At 45.0% G+C, this 13067-nt stretch overlaps 1 protein-coding gene across 1 annotated transcript; it reads left to right on the top strand.

The window, feature by feature from the left end:
- The first annotated feature begins 1961 nt into the window (after positions 1-1961).
- Positions 1962-10617, top strand: PSMC1 (proteasome 26S subunit, ATPase 1). Its single transcript, XM_061359950.1, has 10 exons — positions 1962-2119; positions 2956-3052; positions 3472-3596; positions 4102-4287; positions 4473-4601; positions 5523-5619; positions 5805-5994; positions 7309-7460; positions 8906-9060; positions 10295-10617. Exons 3-10 carry the CDS (start codon positions 3537-3539, stop codon positions 10427-10429), a joined length of 1104 nt encoding a protein of 367 aa, XP_061215934.1. The 5' UTR covers positions 1962-2119; positions 2956-3052; positions 3472-3536; the 3' UTR covers positions 10430-10617.
- The last annotated feature ends 2450 nt before the right edge of the window (positions 10618-13067 follow it).

Below are 13067 nucleotides of genomic sequence, written 5' to 3'. Positions count from 1 at the left end.
GCTTTTCTGGTTACTACCCCTGAAAACAACCTAAAAACAAGGTTGGATGCTTCCATTTGTTTCGGAAACACAGATGGGGAAATACTACAGGAAAACAAACTTTTGGAAGAGCTACTGGCATTTTGTACACAAATGAATGCCTGTTTATATTGCTGGAACAGCCAAAACACATGGCAACTCATTCTACAGGTGAAGAACAACCAACACCAGCAGCACTCTGAAAACATCTGCTGCAATGTACTCAGCATAGCAGTCGTGGTCTCTGAAGAAGATCCTTCCATCAGTGGTAAAACATTGGCTCTGGGTTTGCTCTTTTCTATACTTCAGGCTACCCCCGTGGGCTCTAAAGCTGCAGTCCTCTACAGTACTCACATGCCTCCCTCCAGTGTACAAGGCCACACGTTAAAAGCAGAGCTTGCAGCAGGTAAAAGGCTAAGCTGTGACTGCGTAGAGCCTCCCATGACACCCAGCAGAAGCAGGGATCTCCCAAAGCCGCCGTACAAACCGGGCAGAGGCTGCAAGTGCCTCAAGGTTTTCACTCGTGGCCCAACACAGCCAGGAAGAGCCATCTCTCGGTGGTTAAGTAGTAGTGCTTAAGGGAGGTAACTTGAACTACCAGGGTGAAGGCATACTTTCCCGGCGTACTCAGAGGTTTTAAGCATCATTTTCATAGATGTTAACATTGCTGCAGCTGGTTATTATGAGCTTCAATGTGTATCACGAAGCTCATAATGAACTGTAATGAACTGAGCTGTAAGAATACCTGTGAAATACCTCATAGGGAAGGAACTCTGCTTTTGTCTAGGTTTATCAGACTGTTTGAAACATCTTCCCTACTTAATCATGGTGAAAAGTGCTGGTAACCTGACGCTATATTCAAAAGCTACCGCGACTTTTCTCGTAGCTGGAATGTGACAACGCGGTGCCTGCCGACGGGACAGACACCACCACTTCACCAACAGATGTCTCGCTGCACTGAGGAGGACCGATTCCGACGCGGTGTGCCCCGCCCGCAGGCGGCACTCACACCAACCCGGCCGGCTTTCCCCTGTAGCACAGTAGCCGCGCACCCGTACACAGCGGGACGGTGACCCCGAGACGCTCCGCACCAACTGCGGCACCCGGCGCCCTCTACTGACCGCCGCCTCAGGGCCCCGTGCCGTCCGGGTCACGTGACCTCGCCCAGATGGCGGGCGGGCTAAGGCGGACAAGCCACCACTGCGACCGATGGATCACGTGACCTGGGCTTCGCCCCACCCACTCCGCGTTGTGGAGTTTGGCCCTGGCCGTACGCCGTAGTGACGTCGCCATCGCGTCCCTCGCCGGGAGCTGCTGGTGCGGCACTTCCGGTGCGGTACTTTAGTTCCGTTGCGGGGGCTGGGCAGGATGGTGAGACAGCGGTGCGGTGCTCGGGGCGGGCCGGGCGCCGGGAGTGCGGCCGTGTGGGGCAGGGGCCGCGCTGGGGGTGCCTGAGCGGGGCGGGGGAGGGCAGGCCCTCTCAGGCATCGCCCAGCCATTGCCCGGGGGTTTTGCGGAGTCAGCGCCGAGCCCGTAGGCCGCTCCGGCGGCAGCGGCCGGGTGAGCGCGACCGGCTGCTCTGAGGTCGAGCAGGGCTGTGAGCCGGGCGGGTGCTCCGGGACGCTCGCCTCGCTGCTCTAATACGAAAGTGGGTTTGTAGAGGTGGGTCTGCAGCGTCCCGGCAGCAGGGCCATCGATCGTGCCGCGGGCCTTCTGCTAGAGGGGCAGCGGAGCTGGGCCCACTCTGCTCTCGGGAGGTGTTGGGAGCTCTGTGGTACGTGCTGCTGCACGTTGCTCGTGAATTTACACTGGCAAGGAATGAGCTAAACCCACGATGCACCACGACAGTGCAGACAACACTGAATGTGGCCTTCCTGTCTCAAGTCCACACTTCTCGTAATTTATTTTTTGCAATAAATTGAAATATATTAGTGATGTGTTTGGGTAAGAGGAATCTAATGATGTCATTTCTTTACATGGACCTGCCCATGGGTTTCGCAATTCACAGTAGTGTGTTAATGTTGTCTGTTGTTTTGGTTTTTCTTAGGGTCAAAGTCAAAGTGGTGGACATGGTCCTGGTGGGGGTAAGAAGGATGACAAGGTAACTAAAGCCACAACAAAGGCTTTTACTTATGGGATGAACTAAGTATGTCTTACTACGGAGAGTGGCTGCAGTAGGCTTTATTTTACAACCTACAACTGTTTTTTGGTTTTGTACTCGGAACCACACAGAATTCTGCTCTTGCTGGCTTTGGTGAAATGCCTTCTCTTTTCCAGGTGCACAGTGGAGAAAACTGGTTGCTGTTCAATAATAGAAAGAGAGGGTGACTGTAAAGGAAAAGTGAAGTTATTTGACACTAGTAGTATATCTGTTAAACTATAAATCTGTGACAGTTACAAAAGATGAGTTGCCTTCTAGCTGTCAAGTCAGTAGTTGTGGTTTGAAAATGACACGATACCTTCATCTGCATAAGGTCTGTACTTGGTGTTGTGGACCATTAGAGATCTTTCCATTTTTGTTTGGAGATGGAAGTACAGTGCACATGAGAACCTATGTCTGAACTGACCGATTGAATGTGCTTTACCTGTGGGTTAAACTGCAGAAGAAACATTCAGATTCAGCATTTGCCTCATCCTTCTGTATCTGAGTTTTAGTTGTGATTTCCTTGAGGCTTCGCCTTCTGTGTGCTGTATTCACTGAAAATTGGCATAAATCTAAATATGTTACTAAATGTAAAATAAGCAGGAGAAGATATTTTTGAACTTCGCTAAAGAATAAGAATATTTCTTTTGGGCTTCTCGTGTATCATAAAGGAGACAGTTTTGTTATGTATCCATTCACTTCAGCTGAGCACTCATTCTGTGCACCTAACGTCTGTATTTTTCATTGTTAATAACCCAAATTGTTTTTTCATGAATTTTTTTTTTATGAATAAGGATAAGAAGAAGAAATATGAACCTCCAGTTCCAACCAGAGTGGGAAAAAAGAAGAAGAAAACAAAGGGACCAGATGCTGCCAGCAAACTCCCCCTGGGTAAGTGTTGTGCCAGCCCCAGCAGTGCTGTGGACACTGGCCTTTGAGAGGCACAGAGCTGTCCTTTCCCCTTGAGCTGGCTGGGTGTTGTGTCACAAGTGGTGTGACAGAAGGGCAAATGTAATCTTATTTTGTTCTTTTACATTAGTTAGAAGTAAATTATTGTTGTGCAAGATGTAGCCCAAGAATTCATGAGTGATACAGAGAGAGAAATTGAAATGAGGATAAATGCAGGGGAAACATTATCTTTAAAGATGGGGGGTTTTATGTAGGATTACAGTGAGACAAGTAAAATAGTGGCTGCTGCTCACATAGAAGTTATTGGTAAAAATAAAGCAGAGTTTCTGATAATGAATTAGTGAATAATTGGTAATACGTCAAACTTGATCTAAAATATTGTGATTCCACTTGGGTTGCAGTGACTCCTCACACACAGTGCAGACTCAAATTGTTGAAATTGGAGAGAATTAAAGATTACCTCTTAATGGAGGAAGAATTTATCAGAAATCAAGAACAGATGAAACCTTTGGAAGAAAAACAAGAGGTGAGGCTTGAGTTAACTGTTACGTCTAGTATTACAGTAAGTGCTCTAATGTGAAATACAGGCAGTGGGAATAAAGTGCCATGAATATGTAAGTCAGTACAAACATACTGTATGTGTTACAATTATTTTTTAAATCTCAATTACTGTCCAAAAACGAGAAGATTTCTTTTCTACTGGTGTAATGGTTTTAGTCCATTGGTTACTACAGATGAGGCCATGGTGGTTTTTAGCTTGTTAGTGGTCTGTCCAATTGCAGCTCCCAGGTAGCCATCAGCAGAGACAGAAAGAATATTCTAGCTGTGCACATCCATATAGTAGTGTCTATAGAATAGGATGAAAACAGTAGTGGATTTCATTACTGGCCTCTGCTATTATACCTTCTAGTGCAGAAGATCAGCCACAGAAAAAAACAGTTCTGTTCAGTGTGAACTGTTGAGCCAGTGTTGTACAAGAATGTTTTTTTCCTGTGTTCTTGAGTTGTTTCTTGGGTTCTTCTTGGCAACAGGAAGAAAGATCAAAAGTGGATGATCTGAGAGGAACACCGATGTCTGTGGGTACCTTGGAGGAGATCATTGATGACAACCACGCTATTGTGTCCACATCAGTAGGGTCGGAACACTACGTCAGTATTCTGTCTTTTGTGGATAAGGATCTGCTGGAGCCAGGCTGCTCTGTCTTGCTAAACCATAAGGTGAGCTGGTTTTATAAAGAGAAACACAAGTTCTTGTGCGGTTTTTAACTGGCCTTTTTTTCTGAGAATCGCAGGAGAGTTGATGCTGTTTATTTCATTCATCTAAGTAGATGGGCACTGGGATTAGGCTTGAGCCTGTATGAACAGCACTTGATTGATTTGACAACTCTTAATGCTTGAATTAGGTTCATGCAGTGATTGGAGTCCTGATGGATGACACAGATCCTTTAGTTACTGTGATGAAAGTGGAGAAGGCTCCTCAAGAAACATACGCTGACATTGGTGGCCTTGACAACCAGATTCAAGAAATCAAGGTACTCAGTTTTGCTGATTTGCACTATTCAGCAAGCTACTGATGTAGCTGCTGTGCTGGGGGCTTGTTAAGTGTCACCACAGGCAGCTGTTGCTCACACAGTGTTCTGTATCTTGCTCTAGAGCTTTTCTTCATTTGGTTTTGCTAGGAAGGCTCATAGGCCTAAGTCTCTTAAGGTGGGAGCATACCCATCCACAACATTACATACAGAAACCTTTCATTGGGGAATCTGTAGAGCCCGAGCTTGTAAGATCTCGGCAATAACTTTTGCAAAACTCTTGTTTTGCAGCATACAAAGTTACTGATTGTTGCATGATGACAGTTAAAGAAGTGCAGAGGTTGTTTTGAGTGTGTGGTGCCATGCAGTCTGAGGATTTAGTGGGCAGGGGATGGGGGCTTGTTTTGTGTTTGCATTTGTTTGTTGGGGGTTTCGTGTTCAGTTGGGTTCTGGTGGTTGGTTTTGGGGTGTTGTTTGGTTTTTTTTTGGGGGGGTGGTGTTTTCCCTACCAGCAGATCTCTGTCTGAACCCTTGTAAAACTCAACCCTTTTGCTTTGATTTACTTGTTTTCAAAATCACTTATGAGACCTGCAGTGTCTGATAACTCATGGTGGAAGACATCCATTCATAAGGAGTCTTCCATGAGCATTTGGGAGTCAAGGACTCCAGGGTTCTAGATTCAGTGTTGGAGGAGAGGGAACACTTGCTGCTTCTCTTCCCCATGTCAGGTGGGAGCAATAGGAAGACTGTTCAGATAGAGTAGTTGTCTGTCTGCCTTAGAACTGAGGCAGTAGAGAGACAGGCTTTTCAAGGTCTGGCTTGAAATCAGTTAGGTTCTTTTTGCCTTCGTTACTTCTACTAATGCTGTTGAGACCCCCACAGAACTGTGCAGAGCATTCACTCACTGTTTTTCTTGTGCTGCAGGAGTCTGTGGAGCTTCCTCTCACCCACCCTGAATACTATGAAGAGATGGGTATAAAGCCACCTAAGGGAGTCATTCTGTATGGCCCTCCTGGCACAGGTATCTTTTTACAGTACAGTAACAGCTCTGCTGTGCTAACACAAGTGAAATAAATATACTTGGTTAGTACTAAAGCAATGCCAAGTCTGTCACAGATTTTGTGTGACTGTTTTGTTAAAGCACCTCCCTTCCCCCTGCCCTACCCCCCAAGACTAACTGCAGTATCTTTTCCCATCCAAACCTAGGTAAAACTTTACTAGCCAAAGCAGTGGCCAACCAGACTTCAGCAACCTTCCTGCGAGTGGTTGGTTCAGAACTGATACAGAAATACTTGGGTGATGGTCCGAAGCTCGTGCGCGAGCTGTTCCGTGTGGCTGAAGAACATGCCCCGTCCATTGTCTTCATCGATGAAATAGATGCCATTGGCACAAAGAGGTAGAGTATTCCAGCTCTAGCTTCACACACAACTGTTACCAGGGACAGTAAATGGCTTACTAGGAACATTTCTTTTGCAACCATATTGGTAACTCTGCTGCCATCTCATAATACTCTTTTTGATGTAAGCATTTTTAACAAGTGAGACTTCAAATAACTTCCCCAAAACTAAAATACATCACAACCTTTTCATTTTAAATAGGTATGACCAGAAACTTAGCCCCTGTTCTCCATCTACCTGTTAGCATCTCTGTGACACAGTATCTTAGGCAGAAGGAGACTCTGTGTACAAGTTCATAGGGCATCCCCTAAGGGCAAATCCAAATCCAGTTATCAGCTTCACTGGTTCAAATGTAAAGCAACATCCTTCATGCAGAGTGTATCCCTTTCTCATTTGCATCACAGGTAGGTGGCTAAATACTTACATTCTTAAAGTATTACGTATTAAGCTACGGAGTGTTATACCATGGAGAAGCATTGCTTGTGCCACACTATAGTTCAGCCTGCATCTGAGTAATATTACTTTGAAAATTTCATAGGTTGTGTGGAACTGTCCAATACAAGTGGTCTTTAAAGTAGTCAGATATTTTTAAATAAGTAAACCTGTGCTCATACATACTGCTAAACAGCTGCTATCCTGAAGCTCCAGCCTAAGGCAGCTTTTGCCCCATGTAGCATGCAGAAAGGATTGGAGTGATGGTAAAGTGTGTAACACGTGCAGTTATTCATAACCTATACGTTGCTTTGCACAGGTGCTGAATATGGCTGTGCTGGTTTGGGTGCAGATTGTCTAGTCTGCTACTAGCAAAACAAAATAGCTGAGCTACAAAGTGGAGAGCTATGGCCACTGGTACCTGTGCTTCAGGAAGATCAGGGTTAAACCAGGATCCACACTAGCAGGGCTGAAGGGTGCTCAGTCACAACTGTGTATGTAAGGGAAAACTGAGATGGAAAAAAGTGTGACAAGGTGTTTTTTCTATGAAGTGGATGCATGTGCTCTAAATAATGAGGGGTTTTCCTTTTTATGTTAATTTTGTTTGGAAAAACGACAAGATTTCCTTTGCAGGATTGCTGTTAGTTTCCTCAGCTACAAGAATAGTTCAGTGTGTCTTTGTACCTTGATGTTACGGTATGATTCTGAAAAGGTGCTTTTTAATTTCTATGGTTGAACATTAAATTGAATGATGATCTATTATGGGTGTTTAAAAACCCCAACAAAGCACCACACACTGTTATACTGGTGTGCTTGTAGCAGTTTTGTGAAATATGTTCTTAAGTTTGCCAAGTGCTTTTTTTGACTCTGTTCTCTTATAGGTACGATTCAAATTCAGGTGGTGAGAGAGAGATCCAGCGTACAATGCTGGAGCTGCTGAACCAGCTGGATGGGTTTGACTCTCGGGGGGATGTTAAAGTTATCATGGCTACGAACAGAATAGAAACACTGGACCCAGCTTTAATTAGGCCAGGTAAGAGACTTCCTGCTGTGGGAAGTCATTGTTGGGGCAAGATGTGGTGCAGCAGCAGCATTTCATTCCTGCCTTCAGCAGCTGGGGGAGGTGGGGCAGCACCACTCATGCCTCATGGGTCAGAACTCGGTCCAGGATTTTGACACCAGAAAGCCAGTCTGCTTCTGTACTGACTGGGACTGCTGTTGTCATTCAGGGGACAAGTAATGACTTATTTTGGCATATGTATTATATGTTGAGCCAAGAGCTTGAAGAGGCACAAGGAGTATTTATAAATAGCCAGTAAAAATGTACAGGAATGTAACACATCTGGGATCTGTTTGATTGGAAAGTAGAAAGCAACATAAGAGAGAAAAGGAATAAGCTAAGCCTCCCCTTGGGGGGTCCTCAAGTAAATCCACAGTATTGAAGAGATTGTGAAGATTCTTCTAAAGTAATAGAGGTAAGATAGAAAAGGTAATTTAGGCTGAAATTGTCAAAAATCTGCTCTGAGCTCTCACTGGACTGCAGGGTTTACACAAACCTCCACAGTGTGGAGGTGCAGAGGTGTGTTTGTGGTTTTTAAAAGAAGTCTGGTTTTGTCATCACACTCCTCCAAATCACAGCCAGGAGAGCCCAGAGGAGATACTGTTACATCAGTATTGAAAGACAAGCTGAGATGATCTAAAACTTTTTGGAAGGAAGCATCCTACACCTGTCAGCTATTTACATTACAACCATCCTGTGAGCAAACAGGGCATGTCTAGCAACTGACAGAGCTGCTGTTACGTAGGATCTTCTGGGGTATTGTACGTGGTGCCATCAACCCCTTAGAGAAGATGCTGTAAAACTGAAGAAAAATAGGAATGATCCAGAGATGGAAAATGTCTTTAAAAAGATTGCTCATTAAACTGGAACAATGGGTACCAGAACATCCAAAGCCCCTGCTGACACACAGGAAACATCTGGCAGGGGCTCACAGCACAACTCTTCAGGCAAAACCTGCTGCCATCAGCTGAGGGTTTGGGTTTTTATTTTGGGTTTTTTGGTTTTAGGATGTTGGTTACACAGGGAGAGGAAACTGTTGTGGTGGTTTGTGTATGTGAATTTGACAGAAAAACAAATTTGAGAGCTAAGTGTCATCTTGGAGTAGAATTACAAAACTCTTAAGTATTTGATTAATCCTTTTCTATACTCTGATGTGTTTGGGGGGGGTGTCACGTTTCCCAGGTGAGGGGTCTGTTACTTGCAGTGACACAGGCTTTTCCAGCAGTGTGGTATCTGTCAGCTCCCATGGCTTCCTGTTCATGGCCAGCAGTCTGATCTTGCTTTCTGTGCCAAGATGTGATTGATTGATTGTGGTGGGAAAGAACAGTTGCTGTCAGCCTCACCTTGAGGTGTTCTTCCTGTGCTGTTCCCAGTAGCTGTGTGCAAAAGCCCTAAGACTGAGCTTTCCTTTTGCACAGGACGTATCGACAGGAAAATAGAGTTTCCCCTACCTGATGAGAAGACCAAGAAACGAATCTTTCAGATTCACACAAGCAGGATGACATTGGCAGATGATGTGACTCTGGATGAGCTGATTATGGCAAAAGATGATCTCAGTGGCGCAGATATTAAGGTCCGTATACATGACCATTGTTTATGTTTCAAAACACAAATTGGACCTCATTTTTACTGCATTCAAAAACAGTTGAAATTGTTCTCTAATGACCTGTGGCTCCATCGCTGGGGGACAGTTGGCTGGCTTTAAAATACCTTTTATGAGTGCCACGCACTTGGCTTTACACAGGGGGAATTTATCAAACCTGTAATAATGATGTAGCTTCTGTTGAGAATAGCGTGTATCTGTTACCTGTTAAAATACGACAACTAAGATGATTAAGGGAGTGGAGCATCTCCCTTATGAGGAAAGACTAAGGGAGCTGGGTCTCTATAGTTTGGAGAAGAGGAGATTGAGGGGTGACCTTATTAGTGTATATAAATATATAAAGGGGGAGTGTCACGAGGATGGAGCCAGGCTCTTCTCAGTGGCGAACAATGAAAGGACAAGGGGTAATGGGTACAAATTGGAGCACAAGAGGTTCCACTTAAACCTGAGAAGAAACTTCTTCTCAGTGAGGGTGACGGAACACTGGAACAGGCTGCCCAGGGAGGTTGTGGAATCTCCTTTGGAGACATTCAAAACCCGCCTGGACACGTTCCTGTGTAACCTTATCTAGGTGTTCCTGCTCCGGCAGGGGGATTGGACTAGATGATCTTTTGAGGTCCCTTCCAATCTCTAACCTACTGTGATACTGTGATACTGTGATTTTAGAAGTAGCGAAGTGGAAATTAGAAGGGGAATGTAGAATCTTCCACAAAGATGTAAGATTTTTAGGTATTACTTAAAATTACTTCTATGCATCTTACGGATTCAGTTGCAAGCAGCTAAAAATGCAGCTGTAGCTTAAGCAGGTTCAGACATAAGTAGTCTGCTTTTCTGAAGTAGCTGGGGCCCTTGCCAGAGGTACTACACATGACATTACTCTCAGCTCACTGCAGAAGGGTAATACAGTCCACATTACCCAAGCTGGAGGTGCATGTCCTCACTGAAGAGAAGCAACACGGTTATGAAAGTGCTTTTCTGTTACAGCAGCATTACTCTTGCCTGCAGGAGGATGTGCTTTTCTGGCTTTATCCAGTGTTCTGTGTGCTTCAGTGCTACTGAACAGTATCATACATCAGAATGCACGTTTTGTTAATGCTCTTCCCTTCTGATGGAGTCGCTCAGAGCAGCGTGGAGGTGCTGCTCTCCTCTGAGGTAGGGCTTGAAGGGGCTGTGCAGCGATGGTGACTTTTGCTCTCTGTTGCAGGCCATTTGCACAGAAGCTGGACTGATGGCTCTGAGGGAACGGCGAATGAAAGTAACAAATGAAGACTTCAAGAAGTCTAAAGAGAACGTTCTCTATAAGAAGCAGGAGGGAACCCCTGAGGGACTGTATCTTTAAGTCACCTGCTTCACTGGGGCCTCCCAGGAACTCTTTCTGCGTTGATGACAGTTGATATCTATGATGTAAAACCAGTCTGGCTAATTGTCATTCTTGAAGAGGTTAAGTGCTGCTGGGGGTTTTCAGTCAGTGTAACGCTTTGCTACCAAAGCAGTCCAACTCAAATAAATGTCGTATTGGGAAACAAAGACCGGCTCTTTACAGGACACTGGCTGTTGCTTTTGTAAGACTTAAAAGTGCTGGTGTCATATGAGTGCCTGTCTTGGTGCTCCACACCACACTGTACAGGCAGGAGCCCCACCTCTCAATCACTGTGAGGCACCAAAGTCTTTCACAACTGCTAATTGCTGCTGCTGCTGCTGTTAAAAGTTTTAATTACCATTCTGTATCTCTTCTTAGGGGCCAAGGAACTAGACCTACACTCACTTCTCAGGGTCCTATGTCATATACATATAAATTAATGAAAAACATTCAAATATGCTTTAAAAGGACCAGCTTTCTTTACCATTTGTGCTTACAAGAAGGTGAGGTGGGCACTTACTTGTATTCTTAAAGATCTAAACACGGTTGGGTAAGGCAGCATTACAGAGTTCATACATTTATTTTTTTTTTCCCCAACAGGATTATGGTTACAAGCATGCTTTCTTCACTGAGTTAGAAGTGTCCAATAGAAACCAAGACAGTAGGAGGTTCTACATCCTAGTGCTGTCCACAGCAAGTTGTAGGTACTACTAAGGCCAAGGTGCTAACCAATCCAGGTCTCAAGGTGCTCTGCAGGGAGAAGTTCAAAAGTCACATGCATGGTGCTCTGCAGCATAACCTTGAAATGAATTCTGGCCCTCTGAATAAACTCATGGCTGCAGCTCCAGCCCCATAGGAGCTGGATTTCTATTTTGCTAGGTGGTGGCAATGCACGTACTGCTTATATTTTGTGTAGTGCACTTTTATTAAGTTCCAAGTAATTAATTTCCAGCTGTTGACTCTTTAAGGTTTATGTGAAGTTCCATACACAGAAGACAGCCAACCAGTGTGCAGTCTTTGTTCTGGAAACCTTCTGTGAAGCAAATGCTGGCCAGTAAGACACCAGGAGCTGCACGCATCAATCCTTTTGGTAACTGCCAGTGCTGCAACAACAATGGCAGCACCAAGGCCAAGAGATTCTGGGTTTCATGTAAAAATTATGTGGCTCATTGTTAAACCCTACAGCTGAATGGAGTCTTGAATCCGGATGACAGGAACCCTGAAATAGTTGGTTTTCATCTGGAGATGGATAGAAAAACAAGCAGAGTTTTATTACCCATTCTTACAAACCTTAGGAGATCTGTCTCTTTGGAAAGGTCACAGCCAGCTATGTTTTAGCACTTTCTAATCATGGCTGTTGATCTCATCATTGCCGGAGGGGCTGGAGAGCTCAAATGTGTGGTGAGCAAGGCTTTTTATTCAGCACATGGCTGGTGATGCTGGCTGGAAGCAACAAGTACAGTTGGTTCAACTGAAGGAGCTGCAATGTATTAAGCTAAACCAAGAGCTGGGTCCTGGTGTGCTGTCTGCCACACCAGTAACAGAATCTAACTTCTGCCATTTTCTCCAGCATTTTTGAACTTGAGTCACGAAGATCAAGACAAAGGTAATAAAGATCAGGAGCGAGTGAACAGTGAGCTCACTTATTCCCATAAGGGCAGGAAAAGCCTCTGGAGTTTCAATTACAAGGCAAGACTGGCTCCAGGAAGGGAGCAGCCTCCAAGCAACCCAAGCGAAGGGGCAGCACCAGTGCTGCACAGTCTGAAGCTGTGCAAAAGGAAGGGCTGAGGAGGGGATGTACAGAAAAGCGTCTGAAACCAGTCATTCCTGCCTCTGTTACTGCAATTTCCACTGTGCAGTTGGGCAGGGTACTAGATGACCTCACCTAGGCTACCTGTCCCCCTAAAGGTTGGACCAGATGATCTTCCAAGGTCTCTTGCAACCTGAGCTGCTCTGATTCCATGCCTTTGAAGAGAAACACAGGCAGGAACACAACTGAGCTTCCCCCGTCTTCATGTCCCTTCCAGGTCTTTACAGGAAATGGCATTCCACGTTGATGGGAGAGAAAACCACACACATAATTTGTGATGTTCAGTGCACAGAGTGACTCCCACCTCCAGGTCAGGGGCTCTCAATTCCTGAAAGAAGCACAGATTTTAAAAATATGGTTTTTTTTTACACATGCTAATCAGTTACTTCTGTAGCAAAACCAGCATCACTTGTAGTCACAGCAGTGTCACACGGCCCTCAGGAAGTGCTGCAATGCCATTTAGAATTGCACATCTTGCCTGTAATGTTTAAAATCATTTTAGAAATAAATAAAGTGCAGCCTCAACTAAGATGTACTGGATCTTGTATTTTAGTGCTACAGGGAAACCTGACCCACAGGTTGGTGTGGCTTTGTCAAGCCAGTTTTCTGCGTACTCAAATCTCACCAGCTAGATGATCCCAAGGGCCTTAGTGCTGTTAGCGACAGTTAGATGTCTCCTGAAAAGCCTCTGAAACACTTCTGGCTATTCAGTGGCTGCAGGTGCCCTCTTCTCAAATGAGATCCAGTTTCTGAGTATTTGGGTCTCAAGAGCGTGGATGTTAAACAGCCTGGTATGTATTTCAGCAC

The sequence above is a fragment of the Neopsephotus bourkii genome, unplaced genomic scaffold, assembly GCF_033783945.1.
Source record: "Neopsephotus bourkii isolate Nb327-2 ecotype Australia unplaced genomic scaffold, CSIRO-AGI_Nbou_v1 NB_998, whole genome shotgun sequence".
In the NCBI taxonomy this organism is placed as follows: domain Eukaryota; kingdom Metazoa; phylum Chordata; class Aves; order Psittaciformes; family Psittacidae; genus Neopsephotus; species Neopsephotus bourkii.
This window is presented reverse-complemented; position numbering and strand designations above follow the sequence as displayed.

Bases quoted from the DNA above. Each gene is read 5' to 3' on its own strand.
- PSMC1 (XM_061359950.1), top strand. From the start codon at position 3,537: ATGGAGGAAGAATTTATCAGAAATCAAGAACAGATGAAACCTTTGGAA. The intron at 4,602-5,522 runs GTACTCAGTTTT...CTTGTGCTGCAG, and splicing joins ACCAGATTCAAGAAATCAAG to GAGTCTGTGGAGCTTCCTCT. The intron at 7,461-8,905 runs GTAAGAGACTTC...CCTTTTGCACAG, and splicing joins CCCAGCTTTAATTAGGCCAG to GACGTATCGACAGGAAAATA.